Raw genomic sequence first — 20,992 nt, forward strand, 5'->3', positions numbered from 1 at the left:
ATATATATAAAATCGAGCAATTACTCCAATGATTTAATAAATGGGGAACTATATATAGAAAGAATTTGAACGATTTTGCTGAAAGATCTAAAATTTTGCTAATGCTATAGATCTGAAAATAATTTTGTTCAACTATCAAAACAAATTTGTTGGAAACTTATTGCTAGAAAATCAAAGTTTTTGGAGGATTATTCATCATTTTTAATTTCCAATATAATTATTTTCATGGTCTAACAAAATTATTTTCAGATTTGTATCTAGCAAAATTTTAGATCTTTCAGCAAAATCATCCTTTCCCTGTAGATTTAATGTAATAAGAATGAGTAGCTTTTTTTTTGTATTCTAATATAAAAGTTCAAAATACCTCCTTTGCATACCTGGTGTCAATCCTTGATCCTGTTGATGCACTATGCAACTCGGTGAGTTTGCTTCCCGATTCGCTGCTTTTTGCTGTTTTAAATTTTCATCTAGATCTAATAACACCGGCGAATGAGCATAATCTTCGTCGTTACTCTCGTTTTCAGACTGGAATATAAATTTGCTTTTTTTCTAGCTATTTTTCAATTGTTGAATATGATTTCTTAACGCGCTAATTCTCTCCCCATTGATCGAAATAAGCGCGATACGGAAATAAATGCGTCACTAAAATATTTGTCGTGAATAAAGCGTTGTAAAATAAGTTTCAAATCGTCCTAGTAGTATCTTAAATTGAAAAATTAGAAGATAATGGACAGATTAAAAAATGAACATAAAATATATAAGACTCAAAGTACACTAACATTCAATAGTTTTAGTACGTTTTATGTTTTTGCAACATAAAACATTCTATTTTTGTAAAAGATACAATTATAATATGATATACTCTCTTATTATCAATTATTATCACGAAATATTCAATAGAATTGTGAAAAATAATTATAAATAGAAATTATAAGTAAATTTCTCAAATAGACAAATATTATGTATTGTATTGATTGAAGGAAATATCAATTTCAAATTTTGTACTAAACATCAATAAATATTTGGATATCATGATAACTAACAATAAGAAAATGGAAACAATTTATTCTCGCAGAAATTAAGTGCCAGACTTAAACACAAGTCTTTAATTAAGAAACTTGAAGACTATCGATAAAATGTCAAGAGAAAATTTGGTTTCTTATAAAACCTAAGAAGAAGTTTAAAGAAGTAAAAAGTCTGAAAAAAAAGTTTTTTCTAATTTTAGTAAAATATGTAATAATGAATTAAACAATAATGCATGTAAACTATATTTATATTTTACAAAATATTCATAAATAGAAAGTGTAGTAAAACTTTTGAGCGGTGTAATGTATATTATTATTTTATTTTGCGAGACTAAAGACACGTTTCTCAAAATGTAAAATACATAAGAATTTCTGGATCCAAAATACCATAGAGTGTATTTTGTAATATAAAAGAATCTTTTATGTTACAAAAGTTTCACATCGGCCTACATTTGTGCACGAAGTAAATAAGTAAAAAAGATAATGGTTCAGTTGCATTATCGAGCAATATTATGGTGTTACATTTTTGCGGTAGTGTCGCATCACTTCGATTGCTTCTACCTCGTTCTTCACCGGCTCGGCGCGATATTCCTCTGAATTTTGTTCCATCGCGGACACCCGATCTAGCACAAACGGCACGTCCTCGTTAACCCTGATATCACCCATCGACGTATCGAAGAGAAACGATGTGAAAAACTGACGGTTCGCCCTTCTCGATGAAGTATCGTAAGGCGTTTATCACGTGGGTCTAGCGGCCACGTTTGTCCTCGGATAAGATGTGGATCAGCCACAGACAGTCGTTATTAATGTTAATTTTATCCGTTTATTAAGTATTCAGGTGTTCCGCGCCAGAGGTTCTCAGTTTGTCGCAATCAAGAAGAGAGAGGAGTGTATCAAATATCATGTGAGCCCTGCCTAAAGTATCACAAGTATAGTGTTTTTAACAGAGTATTTGAGTATCATGTATATAAAATAGAGAATTAGAAAATTATTATTATAATAATAAGAAAACGCTCGCAAAAATTTGTAAATAATTATATCAAATAACCATTATTTTTTTACAATATATTAAGCTAATTTTTGCAATAATGTTTATATAAGATTTTTACACGAAATTATTTATGTCGCATATTATATATACAATTTGTTTAGTTTAAATCAACGATCAGAATTGGAAAATTGATGTTAATTATTTGTGACTCGGTTAGCAACAATTTAATTTGTTGAGAAGAAATTTCACTCTCAACTGTGTTTGACGCTTGCAGAATAAAAAACATTTTTTAAAAAAGTTATTTGTACCTCCAAAAGAAATTAAATAGAATGCTGTCAAGATATCCATACCTGGTGTATAATATTAGCATAAGTATGAGAGTCTCTGGGATGATCGGGATAAAAATGGGAGTACAAACATCGGAACATAATAGACGCCCGACCGATGGAAATACTAATGAGGTGGAACTGTGCAAGTATAACAGATCGTAAAGGATGACGCACCATAGGCGGAGATGCGACGAGAATTACGAATACGAGGGGAAAAGAAATTTGAAATTGTGCTTTCGTCAGTCATAAAACAGATACGCGAAGTCGAATGTTGTCTTTATATTTTTAAGCGATCGAAATTCGCGTGACAGTGAATATTTAATCTATATCGCTAGCTGTATTTCTTAAAATATTTCTGTAAAAGAGTTCTTTCATAGGTACTTTTTAATAGATTCTTAATAAATAATTTTTATTAAATAAAGAGTTCTTGCGGAAAGAAGTTGCACGCGCGCCGACATTGTTGCACCAAACACATTTACACGTCTGCGAAATGTATATATGCATCAACTATATTTTCTCGGTGTATTCTTTATATTCAAAACAGTCCTCCTCAAAATGCAAACTTTGTTTTATTTCCACTTTACCCGAATATCTTTGAACTCGCAAGTCGCGAGATTCTAGAAATAAACGACGATGTTGAAGAGGGCACATCCGACGCATTCTGACGTGCATCTATATCTGAAAGAAAATGGCATATAAATATAACGTTTATATTTCTTGTCCAAATATTTGACGGTAATACAAATACATACATGAGAGAAAGATAGATAGATAGATAAGATAGATAGATAGATAGATAGATAGATAGATAGATAGATAGATAGATAGAGAGAGAGAGAGAGAGAGAGAGAGAGAGAGAGAGAGAGAGAGAGAGAGAGAATAGTGAAAGATTATGATTACCATAAGTCAACGAATAATCTTTCTTTCTGCAGAAAAAGCATGTCAACGCCACACGTAATTCCTTGTTAAATGCAAAGTAAATCCAAGGATTAACGCAACTCGTGAGACTATTTAGGAGACTTAGAATAGTGAAAGCAGCTCCTGCAAGTTATGATGCATACAATGAGATAAGAATTAATAAATAATTTAATACCTTAAGGAAATATTACAGAAACATTAGATCCGAAAAATAAATACAGATGACTCCGCTATCTTTTTTTTGCTTATTAACACATATCTATAATAATAATATAAATTAAGAAACGACATACATAATAACAAATTAACTTTATTATAAGTGTTATGAATTGTAACCAATTATACTGTGACTGAAAGAATAATAATTTTCGAATTACTGAAATGTATCAATAACAATGAAAGTGAAGTTAATATTATTTTATACTTTTTTATTTATCTTATTACGATATGTACTATTATTTATCACTATCCTTTGATAGAATATTTACCGGTAAAAAATGGCGAAGTGGAAGCTTTAGGATCCCACGTTGCCCATAGCTCGCATCCGATAAACGGGGTATTGGTGACGATGTATAAAATAACCACAACAATCATTTGTTTTACAGTGTTGATCATTGCTTTAGAGATAAGGGGATCTCGATTTCGCTGACAGAAACTGACTTTGTTGCTTTTTTTGAGATCAATGAGTCCCGATAATTTACTACTTCTCCATATCGATATGCATATTCTCGTGTAGGTATATACGAGCACTATGAAGGGTAATAAGAATTGCATAACACTGTACCTATAATTGAATCCAGACATCTCACAACACTTAAATCTATTAATGTTATTAAATGTTATGTTATATAAAAATAAGATATTTTTTAATGAAAAAATATATATAAATGGATATTACCAAGTAATATAGGCTCTCTCGCCATATTTTAGGTAGAAGGTGGCCCAACACTCCCAAACGCCGGGCGATATTTCCATGTATGAGAATATAAAAATCTAAAATTATTGAATGAAAGAGATTTGTAATTTGTAATAAGAAACGCATTGACGTTTACGATTGTCCGATGGTTACGCTAAAGATACGTTTACCAAAAATATCAAGAAATTTATTAAGTACAAAATATGCTTGTCGCTTATAAATACATTGACATTTATAAGCGACAAGTCTCAAATAATTAACATGCTAGTACATAGAAAAACAGTTTTGTCAAAGTTATTTAAAAATTTCAACAATTAGATATAAATCTGAAAATAATTTTGTTTTATATCAAAATAATTATGTAGATTGTTCAAACCGGTTATTAGAATGTTAAAACTTTTTGCAACATTATTTATTATACTTAAATTTCTTATATAATTATTTTGCTAGTCCAATGAAATTATTTGCAGATCTGTATTCAGTTGAATTTTTTTAGATAAATTTTTTTAGATTTAATAAAACCATTTCTTTCTGTGCAAATTAACGTCAGCACAATTAATCAGCACAATTAGATTTATTTTCGCTGTCTGTATAGGATAAAAATTAATATCTCAAGTAAGCTGGTCCACCTTTCGCATGTGGCAAAGTGAATCGCGCGAGTAAGATACGTCTCGCGGGGAAGCAGAGAGACAGCAAATTAAATTTTCAACGGACCTGCGGTACGCACAGCATAGCAGCGAGCATCCATGTCCCGTACACCATCATTTTCGATCTTCGAGATGTGACACTACAGTAACTGAAGGGATGGCAAATGGCATGATATCTGTCTATCGCGGTCACCGTCAGGATATAGGAACTGAGATACAGGCCGAATGGCTGTCCGAACTTGATCAGTTTGCAGAGCACTGCACCACCCTGAAATCTGACCGCCGTACAGTCAATTTTGTTTAATCGGATCGTTTATATCGCCATACTTGATGAGAACAGATTTCTGCGAGTTTCAAATTTTTAGAATATTTCTTAAAATTGTACTTGGAAATTTGTATTTTAAAAATCAATTATCACTTATTATCGTATTATACATACAGATTGTTATTTATTTCTCAAGATTATTATATCAAAATTTTAACAAGTTTATTTTTGTGAAAAACTTTTTTACGATAAGTTTTTGATACTTAAAATAACAGATAGTATTCTTAAAATAACAGATAGTAGGCTGTTGCTTGCAAATGTTAGAAGCTCTAATCTCGATTAATCCTATCATACATCATATCTTGATGAGTAAATATAATTTCCTAACATCAATCAAAGTGTCAATATACACGATTATGCTGGGGAAAATATAAGGTGTATCCGCTTATACTGTTTTTCTTAAAGTCTGTCCTGATTTCAGAACTTTAAGATGGTTATTCGCTGTCAATCGCGACAGTGATTAAACTTAACTCAAGAAAGATTCTGATTCGTTTCCGTCATTATATACAGTATTACACACACACACACACACCACACCACACACACACACACACACACACACACACACACACACACACACACAAAATATATTTTTCTATATATACGATTTAAAGCTATGAATACTAAATTTATCTTTCTATTATTCTTTTATTTATTTATTTAGCCCATTATTTATCTACTTCAATTTCTTTTGTTAGCTCTGAAAAATATTTTTCGCGAAAAATACCGTTAAAAATCGAAAAAATCTGTCTATTGTATGAATGTGTGTAAACCAATTAATATTCTATTATCAAAATTAAAAAGTAATTTAATTTTAAGATTATTTTTCTTGTTCCTAAAGTTTTGTAGTATATATAATATTTTTATCGCGTAAAATTATAAAAATATTAAATTTATAACAAATATGTGAAAGTTACACATATAATTTTCGATAAATAATTTCGATAAATTCTGTTACATTCTGTGATTAATTTTTTGTGAAATTTCTTAAGCAACTATTACAAGTAATTCAAACATCTACATTCGAGTAATAGGATAATAATTATTTTAGATAGAGAGTAAAATATTACATTCTGATATTTAATTCTGGGCTACATCAACAACGACAGCAATGAGTCATTTGGGCTCGAAGTGAAAAATTTTAGATGATTGCAGATTGGTGCAATCTGTACGATTGATGAAATTCTAAATTGTAAATAAAAGAACTTTGAAGTTCCTCTATCAATCGCTATAAAGTAATAGTCACTTACATTCTATATTTTAAACAGAGCACTTTAAAACTTAGATATAACTTTCATAGCTTGTAGTGAAGGATTAATACTATTTTCATGTGTCTAAGGCCCAATTATACCAACATTACTTTGATTTTAAGCGAAGTTAAAACTCTTCCTCTTTGTCTCGTTTTTAAAAAGAGAGAAAAAACGTTTTAAGTCTCGCTAAAAGTCAAAGTAATGTTGGTGCAATCGGGTCTAAATAAAATAACTGATGAATAAAAAAAACGATATCAAAAGGCTATCATGATTAACATCGTAGTTGTTACAGACAAACAAATGCGCTCATACTTCTCGATTTCGTTGCTATTGCCGTCTTCGGTGTAAAATGAAAATTTACTGGTTAATAAAAACTCATTAAAAAAGTCATAAGGTTAGTTGGAATGACTGCGCAGATTACCTGAACGTTATGTCCCAGGCGAGCTGCGGCAGAACATCGAACAAACCCGTCAACAAATCGGCCACGCTTAAGTGCATGATAAAAAAGTACATCCTGGTGAACTTTCGTCGTTGATAACGTCGCCGAGCGTAAAGAGCCAACAGAACCAAGACATTACCGATGATCGTGATGAGGAATATGCTGGTCAGCACCGCGATTTCCCACCTGGCGAGATACTCGTCTCTCGCATCGTCGTCCAACGGCAGCTCCGAGGACGACGAGGAGTTCAGATCGTGTGACATATTTCCAGGACAATCCTTTCACACGCGGTCCTCTCGACCCGCCGTTCTGTCATTCAGATAATCCTCACCCAGACGAAGGAAAAAAAAGAAGAGAGAAAAAAGAGGAAAAGAAAAGAGAATTTCGTATGAATCCGTACCTGTTACGAGCGTGCGATGCGAAACTCGGGTGGCGGTTGAATATTCATACCGATTTCCGGTAGCGCTAACGTGACAATGCTTGTTCTTCGACACGACAATACGAAATGCTTCTTCTGAACTTGTCGTATATCGGGCATCGCGAAAGTGCGCTAATCGAATAGTTTAACATTTGGAATTACAGTTTCACAACGCGGGGAGAGAAATGCGATTGGATGAGATATGAAATTGGCGAAGGACTTCGACGTAATTAGCGCGATTACCACAAAAGCATAAATGGAACCATTGATACGAGAGACAATGTTGACACTGCACTCGACCCGATCGCGTCGCGTCTCTCACCACGAATCGATCAAGGTACAGTGGAAATATCGAGTCCAACTGGAAAAATCCGAGGAAAAACAGTGTCACGTGATAAGAGTATAAGATTATGATTGTTGCGATTATGATGGTAGCGATTTTACACTTGTTTATAATTAAGATTTTTTTTTTTAATGATTCATTGAATAAATTCAAAAATTATATAAATTTCCTTATACATATAAATTTCCTTATTATATTCAATATTCCGAGAGTCACTAAAGAAAGCTAATTTGTAATATACTTTCAACTTCAGTTTATGAATTTCTTGAGTTAAATTGTAAATGGACAACATATTGTATAGAAGCAGTCATTGACTTATAGGAATGATTAAAAATAACTTAAATAGTGGGTATAATTTGACACAATGAATTTAACAGAACTGAAAAATATATTAAAATACTTATAGGATTATTAAGCACCGAAATTCGCTTTGATCAAATATAGGATTCTTTCTCTTATTTATATTAAAAAAAGCATCTCGATATTTTTAACTATTTTGACGTCAATTGCACGTAAATCGTTTCATATCGAAACTTCCGCGAGTTGTCGATATTTTATTTTGAAAAGGACAATAATTTAAAGCAAAATTATTCTGTTGTGTAAATGGACGGGAAATCTTCGACTTTATATCAGTAATCTATATAGAATCATTGCGTGTAGTAGTAGCGTGTAATGCGAGAATGTTATACTAAACGAGCTTAACAATTATGAAAATGATGCATTGCAATATCATCGTCCATATATATCGATTGCGTAAATAAGACTGAAATATCCAAGAAATACGGTTATAATATGAAATAATAATAATAATAATACAAATATAAATAGGCAATTAACTTTATTAACTATTGATATCTGTAGAAAATCATGATAAATAATTTAATCAATTAAAGAGATCAGTACGAATCATGAATTTCTTTCGTACTGATTAACAAATCATCTTGAAAAATTTAATGGCGCTTTATTGATTTTTGCTTAAATCAATAAGATCAGTAAATAACAAAAGTCAATAAAATATTTTTTTGCTTTTAGATGAAGTCTAATCGATTCTAGTTTATCGACGAACTTCACTGCACCTGCGTGTTATTTTACTGCCTGTTTTTTTCCTACCAAATTTAGATTCCAAAAACTTGCCCACATAACTACTTTACAAATTTGGCAAACAAAATATTTTTACATTCATATTGAACGTATTTTCTTTTAAAATAATCGTTTCTCTCGCAAAGATTCAATTTATTCTAGTATATTATCTCTTTGAATTCTAATATACGATTCGTAGATTCGATCTATAATCTTTCTATGTGATTGGAAAATTTGTGTTGAATTTCAAATATCTCAAACGATCCACTGGTTGCGTTAATTTAACACAAGATGAACATGTAGAACAAATATTGCGTAAAAAAATTAATACCAAAAATGTAGCATGATACAATCTGTAAGAAAGTTTATTTTTTCAGTAAAATTAACATTTACGATATGTTAAATTAATGAGTTTTATTTACTTATCTTAAAATTTTTAAATATATTATTTTTATATTATTTGTTCTTTTATTTGTAAATTGTCATTTTGATACTAAAAAATACTGATACGTAAAAATATCAATTTACATAATATTCAAATGACATAATCACATTATGTTATAACACAGTCATAAATATATTAAACTAACACTCAGATATGTTAAAAAAATCTACACAAAATTTTAACAAATACAAAATTTTTTTATTGTGCATACGTCTTGAAGATATTTATTCCGAAGCGCACGGAAGTAAAGTCTATAATTATTAAAGTCTATAATTATTCATATTATCAATTGGAACAAACATTTTTACGATAATTACGATAGTATGACCTCTAATTCCTGCAGTTCATAGCAATTTGCTACTAACGATTCTCAGTATTGCAATTATCGTTAACAATTATTATCGCAAACTATTATATTATTGACAGAAACCATCAATGTCACATCAATGGCGCAATGACTTTCTATAAGTCATTGAAAACGCTCTCCGTTATTATTTACAATATCAAATCTCATTAAACTTTTTTTTAGAACCAACTATTTATCTTAACCTTTTATCAAGGTTTATTGAAATGCTCCGTAAAAATGATCGTCCTCCGGTGCATGAAGGGATAATCTTCCTAATGCATTTTGACTCGCAGCAAGAAATATGATTGGATTCCTGATTGACTTTTTCACTGTGATCGTGTATTATTTATAAGTTGATGCACTTTGTACGGAAAAGGCACTAGCATTACAAGACAATAGATATTAAACATCGATGAAGAAAAAAAATGCAGAAAAACTGAACTGAAATGCATGTAACTGAATTTCTAACGATTCAATAAAAAAATCATATAATTATTTCTTGGGTATAATATATATTTATCGTGACTGAAATAAAAAAATATCGAGAAAACTATATTATTACGTCACAAAAAAATAATGCGCATTATATTGCATTGATATGTCAGTTTTTTTTTTAGGAGAAGATAATTGTAGGTTTATTATCAAGTATGTTCGCGTGAATAAACATGTATTAGTATAGGCTTATTTTTTTGTCAAAGTTATTCACTCTTTTTACGCAATGAGAAAAAATCAATATTATTGTTTGCTTTCAATTGAAGAAACACAACATCTTTTTGTCAGCGCTTTTTAATTCGTCTGAGACAACCCCGCGAGCATGACTCGATGATTGACTCACGGCCAACTGTATAGCTGTGGCTGTATAATTAATTAGCGAAATGCAATCTCGATGTAAATGCGTTCATGTGCATCGGTTAATGATCGAGCGACAATGTCGAGCGGTCTGGGCGTGATCGCGACAGCTCCGGATGTTTGTTTGATCAAACTGTATATGCGACGTATGGCATTGAATTGTTAAACAGTCCACTTAAATAGGCGAATGTGATCCACAGGTCGCGAGACGATCGAATGAGCTGAAAGATCTTGGCAGATTGTAATTACACTCGCTCTGTGTGCGCGTTTAAAGTCTAGTTTCTCTCTTAATCTTATAATTATTGTAATCATTATTGTAGAAGTTTCTCTTAAGCGCTTATTTTAGTCGACACAAAGTAAAAATAACATATAATATTAATATTATAATTTCACGCTCTCGATGTAAATGTAATAAAGATGTAATAAAGTACATGGTGTTACACGACAGTTACGTTGTTGAATGAGAAATTATAATATTAATATTATTTCTAATAGGTATTAACTGGATGATAGGTACATAATATTTGATCATATTATTAGTATACTTGTTAAAAGAGATAATATCAAAAAGTATCTTTTATTTTACAAAAATAAATAAATATTTGAAATACTACCAAAATTGCTTTTTTATTAATTAAGAATGTTCAAACAAATAAAGATTCTACTTTAAATATACAAAAATAAAAATAATTGTCAATCTGACTGCTCAATATAAATCTATCAAAAAATCTAAAATACATTTAATAATATGATCTAGGATTGTAAGTTCAATATTTATATATTTTATGTCAGCATTTCTTAATGCTCTTCTCTGCTTGACTCCATAAATATTCATCATCGACAATCACTAGTTAAGAAAAAGAGAATAATGTAATCAGAATATTCGTTCAAATATTCTGTATTCCACTAATTTTCCGTAATATATGCAACTCCTCAGAAACGTGGCGCAGCTGGAAGTTGCGACAATATAGTTAACGTTGAGAACCGTTTACATCGTTGCTTACGATGTATCAAGATGCATCCCTTTCGACAGTTTCGACGGGTGTCGCACGTAATTCACTCGGAAGGAAGAGGAGGAGAGGGGGGGCAATCGATGTTGTTTGACTCTCATAACTTACTCTACTATTGTCGGCATTCCGTTTTGCGTTGCGACTGCCGAAGAGAGAGAGAGAAAGGGGAGGGGGGAGAGAGAGAGAGAGAGAGAGAGAGAGAGAGAGAGAGAGAGAGAGATTTCTTCGTTCCTACCGGCAAAACCGATCTGCCTCGTGCCAGGCTCGGTCTTTTCGCCGGCGCAGCAAATAAAGACGTTTATCATTGTCACGTTGCTCGTCGCCCCCACATCGTTCTTGATTATTACGGGTTATGAGCGTCGGTAGGAGGCGCACCATGCTAGTCGATATAAAGGGAGAAAGTGATGACCTCAACGCACGCGTTGGAAAAGCTTCATAAAGTAAATTTCTATGTGTCGCATGTACATCTTATAAGGATTATGGAAGGATGTATCAAAAAAGATTCCGTTTAAATCGATATTTTGGTATGGACTTCGACTCTCTTCCCTTTTCTCTTTCTTTTTATTTTATTCTTTATGTAGTCGCCTGAGATACTTAAAAATCACGGGCGCAAAAATGAACAGAGTAACTCGTATAGATTACAATGTTAAGCGTCTGATAAATTTGATGTCGGACTTCATTGGAATTTTTCTTTCGTAAGAACGCCTTGAATTTTGCGAGACTTACAGCTCTCTTCTCTTAAGGATTTGTGTTGCTGCATGCAAGATACCCTTTTTTTACAAGAATAAGTTTGATAAGTTGCAATTTATAATCTGCCTCGTTACTAATAAAGTACAGACACAAAAAATAAGCTATGTGTTTAAATTCGAAATAGAAAGTTTCACATTTGAAATTAACGTTTATTTGATTGGATACAAAATTTGAATAAATTGCTCAAATATTAAAGAAGATTTAAATAAAGATGGTATATAAAGAATAATACAAAAAAAATGGCTTTTATTATATTTCAAATTTGTATAATCATCCTTTTTTCAATATCAATTGTGATGATTTTAATGATCTTTATAAAGTTAAATTAGTTTAAACGATTGTGCCTATGGAAAAAAAATTAAAAGTATACGTGTGAAAAATCTGAAATAATAGTGATAACTAAATAGGAATTTTAGGATCATTTTAACATACTTAATCGGCTGATTAAGTACCCTTAATCACGAAGCAAATTATAGACATTTTATGATTTTTTAAAAAGATTCACTTATATATCTTCGAATTATCTTGATATTTTCTTATGTTTCTATTGCGTACATGTGGAGTAACTCGAGACTTGGAATTTTCATAAGACATAATTAATTGCAAATACGGGAAGAGAAAATTCGTGAACGTAGTAAAGGTGACAGTGGAGGAGGAGAATTAAAGACAATGACAAATATTGATAGATAAAAGAAGAGATCGGATCGGACTCGTGATGGCTCTGTGTGTGTGTGTGTGTGTGTGTGTGTGTGTGTGTGTGTGTGTGTGTGTGTGTGTGTGTGTGTGCAGTTTAATATTAAAGCTTTCGTCTGCCATCCCTCGGAATCTACAGGCTCTCGTCTATATTCTCCCCATTGAACTTGCTCGCGTACTCAATACGCGATTTCCCGGTAAAACTTTTAATTACGAAGACTGGAATTAATATCGCGCTGCGACGATGGCTACGTACAAAATGATCGTTAGACAGATTATAATAAAGCAGGCGTATTCTCGTGCCACCGTCTCGATTATTGATCGTCAGAATAACTATGGCGCTGGTTTGTAAATGTATATATTTCTGATGAAATATATTATGATTCAGAATCATCATATATATAATCATTATATATATAAATTGGATGATCGATTAACAATCTGGATGGCATAATTATATAGCGATTTATCGATTAACCGATATCTTATAATTTTAAATATGTGTATTACAATTAATTTACGTACTTGGAAATATTAACATACATATTACGTATATATTAAAAATTTACATCTGATCATCAATTAAAAATTAAAAATTTAGTAAAAAACGTCATTTTTTTCTGCTGAAGTATATCATGAATCAAAATTAATGTGTGCATCCATAAACCAATTGATTAATAATCTGTATAGCACAATAATAGCAATTTGTTGTATTTATTAGTAAATAAAATATCTTACAACCTTGAATGTATTACATTTAATTTATATAAACATATTACAATGAATTATAATTATAATTATTGCATTCATAAACTGAATGATCGATTAATAATTTGGATGGCGCGGCATAATTATAATAGAGATTTGTTGTCCATTAATAAATATTTTACAATCTTGATAATTTGTATTTACAATTAATTACGTAACTTACGGAGTATGTAAAAATTTACATCCGATGTTAGTTGCACGAGAAAAAGAAAGAGAAAAAAAGAAAGTCAAAGTTTTTATTTTATTAAGGCATTAATGGTGTCTGTGCAGATATCGATTGATAGAATTAAAAGCATTTACGGGGATTACACGAAAGTATCATTTACGCACAACAAAGCAGAAACGTGACATTTGTTAGCCGAATGTAAAGCTCGAATACTGTTACCGTGATTTCACGGAGTTACAGGGGAGAGGCGTGGCTAATTAGATAACTGCGCTAACTTGACGTATTTTAATAATTTTAACCGAAATTCAATAGAGAGAGAGACTCCGCACAATAATGAGCACGCTTATAGCGAGGGCGCACATTCGCGTTCCGGTTGATGACGGATCTCGTGCTCACACGCGAGGCAACTAAATTGGCCAAAGTTACTGTGAATTTCACGCCCCGGTGTAAAGCAGCTCGGAAGGAAAATTAAAGAGGATGCGACTGTGTGTTGCCGGAACGAGGCACGCAAGAAGCGGACGAAGAAAATGTAGCGTTGCAATTTCGCGCTTCGTAAGCTCTCTAGACAGACCACGACGTACTCGCACGACTCGGCGCGGCGCGGCGCGGCGCGACGCGACGCGGGCGTCCGGACTCGGCAAAAACCGGTTTAGTAACCGAGGTTTAATTGTCTGTCTTCGAAGGTCTAATAGTTCTCTCTCGCACCTGTCTTAATCAGATAACGAAGAAATTAATTGTAAATCGCGGTACGATTTCTTTCGCGTTTATCACGGACGCGACTGCTACGGGGAAATTAAACGGATGAGATCAACATTAATCAGAACAATAGAATTAATTATTATTCAAGTTACATTACTTATATTGTTAATTTTGCTACATTGATAAACTTTTTATAGAAATTTAATACTGGAAGATAGTGATTAATTACTTGTTTTGAGTATTAAAAGCATTGTAGTTCAGTGTTTTTAATACTCAAAATAACTAATTAATCACTATCTTTTAGTATTAAATTGAATTCCTGTAAGAAAAGAAGATAATTATGACCAAGCATTGTTAAAGTTCATTAAGTTTTCTGAATATTTATGATACTTGTAAAGTATTAAAATCTGTAATTTAACTCGCGATCTTATTAAAAAATGCACACAGAGAGAATTTTACATATATACGAAATAATGTTATAATCAAGATATTTTGTCAGAGTATTTCTCAAAGCATCCTAAACTCGAGTTTTCCAAATGTTTACGCAGCGCCGAGGCAACGCCAAGCAACGCAAAGACAAGATGCGTAAGTATGTATACTTTAAAACGACAACGCTTCTCGCGCAAGTCAGGAACAGACAGACACATCACTATTAAACTCTCTGCCCGAGCTAGACAAAAATGTATATGCGCGCACGGCTTGCTCTTGTTAAGCGTGCAATAGGCAGCCCAGGACGCTTAGTCCGCATGGGGCAACAAAACACACGGGAACTTCTAGGGAACTTCCGACCGTGGCTTGAAATCTTGTTAAATAATTTAGCTCTTTTGTGTACCCTCCTCCAGCTTCTTCCTCAAGCTTGCTGCATGCCCGGGTTCTCTAAATGTAAAATACGCATGACTAAGCTCTTTATTGTGACTTGATATCCCATTTGCTGAAAGCGCTCTGTTGCAATTGGGATTAATAATCTTTCTCTGTGCTCCCTTTGCTCCTTTGTCTCGTTACGTTGCCGTCGAAAACTATTACGTGACCGAAAAAATCCGCGTGGCTTTGATAGAGAGGTACTTATAAAAATTTTATGATATAATGGATGCTCTTCATTTACATGACTTTTAACGATGCCTACTTGAGTTGGCTCACATCGATATCTTCGGTACGATAAATAGAAAGCATTTATTATACTCATAAATTGATGTCATATATGATGTAATGTCTCAAGTAACATAAAAGTATCTATAAAATATTTCAGAGCATTTGACATTTTTTAATATCTTTATTATTTTTAATGCATTTGCTCTTTTTCAAATTGAAAAAGTAATAACATCTGTCTTAAACTTCGTTATTCGAATATTCGTTATTTATATTTCTTCTAATAGCAAAAAATTTTACTAGTTAAAGCACGCTTTAAACATTTATAACTGTAAAAAATTTAATATCTTTTTAAAAGAAAATTTTATTAGATTATAAAATTTATATAGATTTTTAGGACATACTATTTCTAGAAAATTGTATTATACTTAATCGATATTTTCAATAGATATTTTGATGTGGAAATTATGTTAAACTTACTTGTGCTCCGACAATGACAATTTGATTTCGAATTATTATCAATATTATCCTGCGAATTATTATCAGATTCTACTAGATTATTCACTATACTATAATAATAAAAATGTGACATTTAATCTTATCATACCCTTGGAACAGTTAATTTGCTTTATCGTCATATTTCTATAATTATCAAACCGATATCAGACTTTAATATTAAATATCCAAACTATTTTAATTTTATTTTGAAATAATATAAGATCTAGTTATCGTGTTATTTAGGTTCATAGAATTCTAAATTAGTGGTCTTCATATTTGCAATCTTATATTAAATAAAAAGACAATTTATTTTTGTATTTTATTGTCCGGCATTAATACCGGAATTATAATAATTTTTGTTATAAAAAAAGGCAAATGTTTTAAATTTTGGAATAACACAAGTTTTGATTTTAATTCGCATCTTAAATATCTGTACATATTCTTATCTTTTTTTTATTAGATACAGTATTAGAACAGTACCTTTCTAGCATTTGTTATTGTTTATTTTTATTAGTGAAAAAAATTACAAAAAAGCCTTAAAAATTATTCTTCATTTATTAAATTAATGAATTTGATTTATTTTGATTTATTTTATCATGACTTTTTTATGTCTTTATACAATGCATATAAATGTCAGCACAGCTCGCACAATGAGAAAACAGTACGACTAGAAAAAATGTTTTTTTTTTCATTTTGTATTTGAGATTTCTACGCAGGAGAACTCGTGGAAGTCAACCGGGTTAATTGAAGTTCGCGCGAGTTTAGTTGTATTAAAAAAGAGCTTGTCCCGCGAGAGGTAGATGAAGAAAAGGCGGCTAGTTTCCACAAGTAACCGCAGAGACAACATAAGGGCCGGCACAAATAAGGGATGAACCGTCTCTCAATGGGAGTTGCATCGCGGCCGCCTCATTGCATTTAAGTATAAAGTTACTAATGGATGTAGCGCGGCTTGCACGGCACAACGCAAACAGCTGGCAGATCCTGGCATAGGCAACGGCAAACATGGTTAGTGAGCGACGATATAACTCGCCTGCTAAAAAGTGGAAAACGACGAGAACCGAACGGCCATCCGTTCACCTCTACGTAATTTCGAACTACTGCGCGATATATCAGCTAATTATGGCGGCATGCGAGCGCCCGATGGTCGACCGCGGAATTTTATCGTATACTGTTAGCGTTTAATTTCCAGCTAACGGCGCCAGTCGAACAAACCTTTGGTTGAAAACACACGCGGAATGTACACACTTTGCCTTTTTCGCGTTCCGTTGAAATAGGAAGTGAATCATGTCACACATTTCTCTGAGAGAACCACAAGCTTGCTCACAATTAGTACTAGTTTAGATGCTGTTCGAAAATATAACACAGATAAATGAGTATTTGTATACCAAGGAACAGTAAAAAAAATATAGCTGAATGTATTTAGAATCTTTTAAAATTTGAAACTTGAGCATTAATTTATAATTATAAAAAAGCAAAAAATAAAGAAGAAAGTAAAAATGATTCTACGTATAAACATATATCTTAATTTAATGTATATTATCCTTTACTAACTTGTAAGATTAAAGTTCTTTTGGCAAACTTTTGGTCGATAATCTTCTATTCTCTCTCTCTCTCTCTCTCTCTCTCTCTCTCTCTCTGTGGACAGTACTGCATTATTGCTACTCATATGCAGCTTCCACAAAGTTGCGGAAGGAAAGTTCCCTCGAGTAATAGTGGTGGTCGTCTATTAACAATTCCGTATATACACATTTTTGGGTCACGAGTAGCAAGATAGAGACTGGCAACCATTACCTGCGAGTCCGCTCGTTGTGGCGTAAATGCACTAAGAAGCCAGTACGGACGGGCAAAATGAACATCCAAGCCTAAGCTTCATTAAGAACTTACTGAGCCATCCAATGGCCGTGTTTGTTCGCTGAAGTTCCGGCGACGTGGTAAGGGTCTAATACATGTTTACATACGAAACGACGACTTTACTGTCGTTGTACTGCCATTTACATTATCCGACGCGGTGGCCGCTCACATTACGGTGTAAGCCGGCGTTCTTTAAAATTTAATTACACGACCGTGGCCGACTTTGAATGAATCTCTTGCGAACTTCGAGTAGGTGTGGCGCTCTCATTACGGATCTTAAGAACGCCTAAGAGCTTCCATTATGTAAGATTTTTTAAGTACCAGCAAAGAGAAAGAAAGAGAGATGATGGGGAGGCGGAAGAAAGGGAGATGGAAAAATTAAGTTGCCGCGGTGCTGCTAAGTACGCTTAAGCGTTTGTAGGGAAAAATGAAATAAGAATCACATCTCAATTTTACCCGTAGTTCTTAACAAGCGTCGCGAAAAAGGCCGAGAAAGTCGCGTGACGGATGAGTGCGATAAATTATACTCACGTTTCGAAATTCGTGCTCCGCGTAGCGTCGACGATGTCGACGTGGCGCGAGCCGAAAGAACGAAACGATTAATGAGAGCTTCGCTTTTGAGTCTTTGCATGAGAGCCATGAGAGTCACGAAAACGATGCAATCCAATGAAACTATCGTTTACGTATACGTGAACGGTATGTTGATATGCGGTCCCGATTCTATAGAGATACATCGATTACCCTTCTCAGCTTCTCGCGTCATAATTCTGTATTGCTATCACAAGATGAAAACTTCCTCTGCATTTGACTTTTCTAAAATTTGACATAAAATTCTTTGATCTTTACATTAAATATATTTAATTGGTCTTATATTTCGATATACTTACATTGTTAAATATTAAAGAAGCAATAGTAATCCAATTTCTTGACTTAGAACTAACATTTTATTATTTTTAATTTCTATGTGTGTCAAAATGTAAATCAATCCATTTTTGCAGTTAGTTTCAAAGTGAACAAGTCCGTAAAGTCAAATTGTTTAAACAAAATTATATTCAGATCTGTATCTAATTAAATTTTTAAATACTTTAGCAAAACCGTTCTTTCCATATACGTATAAAAAAACATTATTTTCATTTTAATTGTTTTTTTTACTTACTCTTGTATTATTTTAACACTGAAAAGATTCTTAAATATCAATTTAATACAAAATATACAAATAACACATTACGTTAAATTAATACAAGGATATGTTAAAAATTTTACAAAATTTTTGGTTTTAATACTAATACAAAATAATTCTACTACTGTTTCTATAATTAATGTTCTTTGAATTCTTAGAAAAGTTTTCATATTAAAAGTCTTTCTGAGAAAATTTGTTATGTAATTTTTATAAAAATTGGTACGCTTTAGAGAAGCTTACGGTTCTGATACATAGTAAATGTGTATTTGTGTTAGAAACAGTCTACGTACGTTTTTGTTGTGTTGAATTTTTTAACATATTCAAATATTAATTTAACATAATGTGATTATGTTATTTAAAGATTTTTTGTGAAATTAATATACAATGTTTTTTTAGTGTCAAAATAACACAATTTATGAGTAAGTGAACAAGTAACACAAAAATAATGTGTTTTAAAACGTAAATTCTAAGACAAATGAATAAAATCCGTGTTAATATAACATATCATAAATGTTAATTTTCTAATAAAAAATATAATGCTTTTACGGTTTGTCGATGTTATCTTTCTTTGTATTTATTCTCTTACATAATATTTGTGTTACCTTCTAATATATTCATCTTATATAAAATTAATTAAAAAATTTGAGTAGACCGGACATGCTATTATATTTACGTTAAATTCAACACATTTTTTTCTAACTGTATAGATTGCCTCATAAATGTATGAGAATTTGATACCATAGCTAAGCCAGCGAGTATCATTACGAACAATGATTATCTTTCACTTTCAAGCTTTATTTCCAGGTTTTCTTTGTGGAATTTATTGAGATTTTTGCGTTGTGTAAATACCCGCGAGCGCATCCGCAGTGACGTGGTTGAAATTGCTCGATAGCTATCCTCTAAAGGAAATTTTCATGCGCGAAACTCTTTTCCAGTAATTGAGTCAATATTTTCTCTCTGACGTTGAAAAAGTTTTAATCGCCTTGTCTGGTGCACCTGAAATCGATAGAGACAGAGACTCGATTGGCAATATCACAATCGTGCGAGAAAAAAATCTTTAATTTTAATCGTTTTTGAACAGATTTTTAACTACTATAATACTAGACTATAATACTAGATCGGTTTTAATACATTTAATATATTTTTAATATATTACATTTAATATATTTGCAATATATATATATTTAATACATTTAAATTTGCCTACAAAGTGAATATACAAAAAATATATCGTTTTGGTATAATTATTATATATTAATAATATATTAAATAATAGCATACGAGATTATAATATACAAAACAAAGAAAAAATTTCAAAAAGTATAGAAAGTTGCACCTAGAAATTTTAGAAGTTAATATTATCTCTTAGCTGGTTAAAATAATAATCCTTTTTTTTCGACGCCAACAACTTTCTCAATTCACCAACAGACGGCAGACTTTGTAAGCTTAAATACAGCTATGTCATAAACATTCTACGAACCACTACGAAACAAAGTTGACATTACGGACCGATTAAGTTTTAATTTAAATTGGATGCGGCTTATTTTTACATCCGAGTAAACAAGCCCTGTTTAAATCATAGAGGCAAAATGATTCTTTTTTTTTCCCGAAATCTTGGGTCAACGATTTTTTTTTTTCGTACATGCGTCGACAAGGGATGAGAGACACAAGGAAGTGGTATTACGAAGGGATTAAATTGATCACGATTAATGCTCAGGCGATGCGCCGGCGGGGATTGTAGTGAATGAATCACTGGGAATCGTATACACTGGTATTATGAACAAGGGGTGCATTACATGCTCGTTCGCTACCGCAACGAGCGACCCGAGCAGAAGCGCGCTTGTAAATTTGACCGCAATATATTCGCGGCAATGGTGGAGCAATCACGCAACAGTGTCGCTCGCCTGAACGTAATGAACGATTTAAGTTGGATTCATTGCCGATCCGACTATCGTTTCGTATTAGCGCTT

General features: G+C 32.2%; 2 protein-coding genes across 4 annotated transcripts in view; both read right to left on the reverse strand.

Annotated features, from left to right (window-relative positions):
* Nucleotides 1-2,044, reverse strand: part of LOC108690780 — a 7,023-nt gene extending 4,979 nt beyond the window's left edge. For both annotated transcript variants that reach the window (XM_018198251.1, XM_018198250.1), the window contains exons 1-2: nucleotides 1,587-2,044; nucleotides 378-525 (exon numbers count right to left, since the gene is read on the reverse strand). In XM_018198251.1, the coding sequence (XP_018053740.1) occupies nucleotides 378-525; nucleotides 1,587-1,691 (253 nt within the window). In that variant the 5' untranslated portion in view covers nucleotides 1,692-2,044. The remainder of the gene's footprint in view (nucleotides 1-377; nucleotides 526-1,586) is intronic.
* Nucleotides 2,045-2,229: 185 nt separating this feature from the next.
* On the reverse strand, nucleotides 2,230-7,572 carry LOC108690776 (arg8-vasotocin receptor-like). Of its 2 annotated transcripts, XM_018198247.1 has the most exons (7): nucleotides 7,241-7,572; nucleotides 6,823-7,149; nucleotides 4,894-5,101; nucleotides 4,162-4,256; nucleotides 3,752-4,047; nucleotides 3,246-3,386; nucleotides 2,230-3,023 (listed from the first exon to the last, which is right to left on the reverse strand). In XM_018198247.1, the coding sequence occupies exons 2-7, from the start codon at nucleotides 7,101-7,103 to the stop codon at nucleotides 2,926-2,928; spliced, it is 1,119 nt and encodes a 372-aa protein (XP_018053736.1). In that variant the 5' UTR covers nucleotides 7,104-7,149; nucleotides 7,241-7,572; the 3' UTR covers nucleotides 2,230-2,925. The 2 variants fall into 2 exon arrangements, with proteins under 2 accessions (XP_018053736.1, XP_018053735.1); XM_018198246.1 differs by having other exon boundaries at nucleotides 6,823-7,572.
* Between the last annotated feature and the right edge of the window lie 13,420 nt (nucleotides 7,573-20,992).

Source organism: Atta colombica, unplaced genomic scaffold (genome assembly GCF_001594045.1).
Source record: "Atta colombica isolate Treedump-2 unplaced genomic scaffold, Acol1.0 scaffold351, whole genome shotgun sequence".
In the NCBI taxonomy this organism is placed as follows: Eukaryota; Metazoa; Arthropoda; class Insecta; order Hymenoptera; family Formicidae; genus Atta; species Atta colombica.

Excerpts from the sequence above, each read along its gene's own strand:
- LOC108690776 (XM_018198247.1), bottom strand. The coding sequence starts at position 7,103 with ATGTCACACGATCTGAACTCCTCGTCGTCCTCGGAGCTGCCGTTGGAC. Across the intron at positions 5,102-6,822 it reads GCCTGGGACATAACGTTCAG|ATTTCAGGGTGGTGCAGTGC; the intron begins GTAATCTGCGCA and ends TACGGCGGTCAG. Across the intron at positions 3,387-3,751 it reads CACTTCGCCATTTTTTACCG|GAGCTGCTTTCACTATTCTA; the intron begins GTAAATATTCTA and ends CATAACTTGCAG.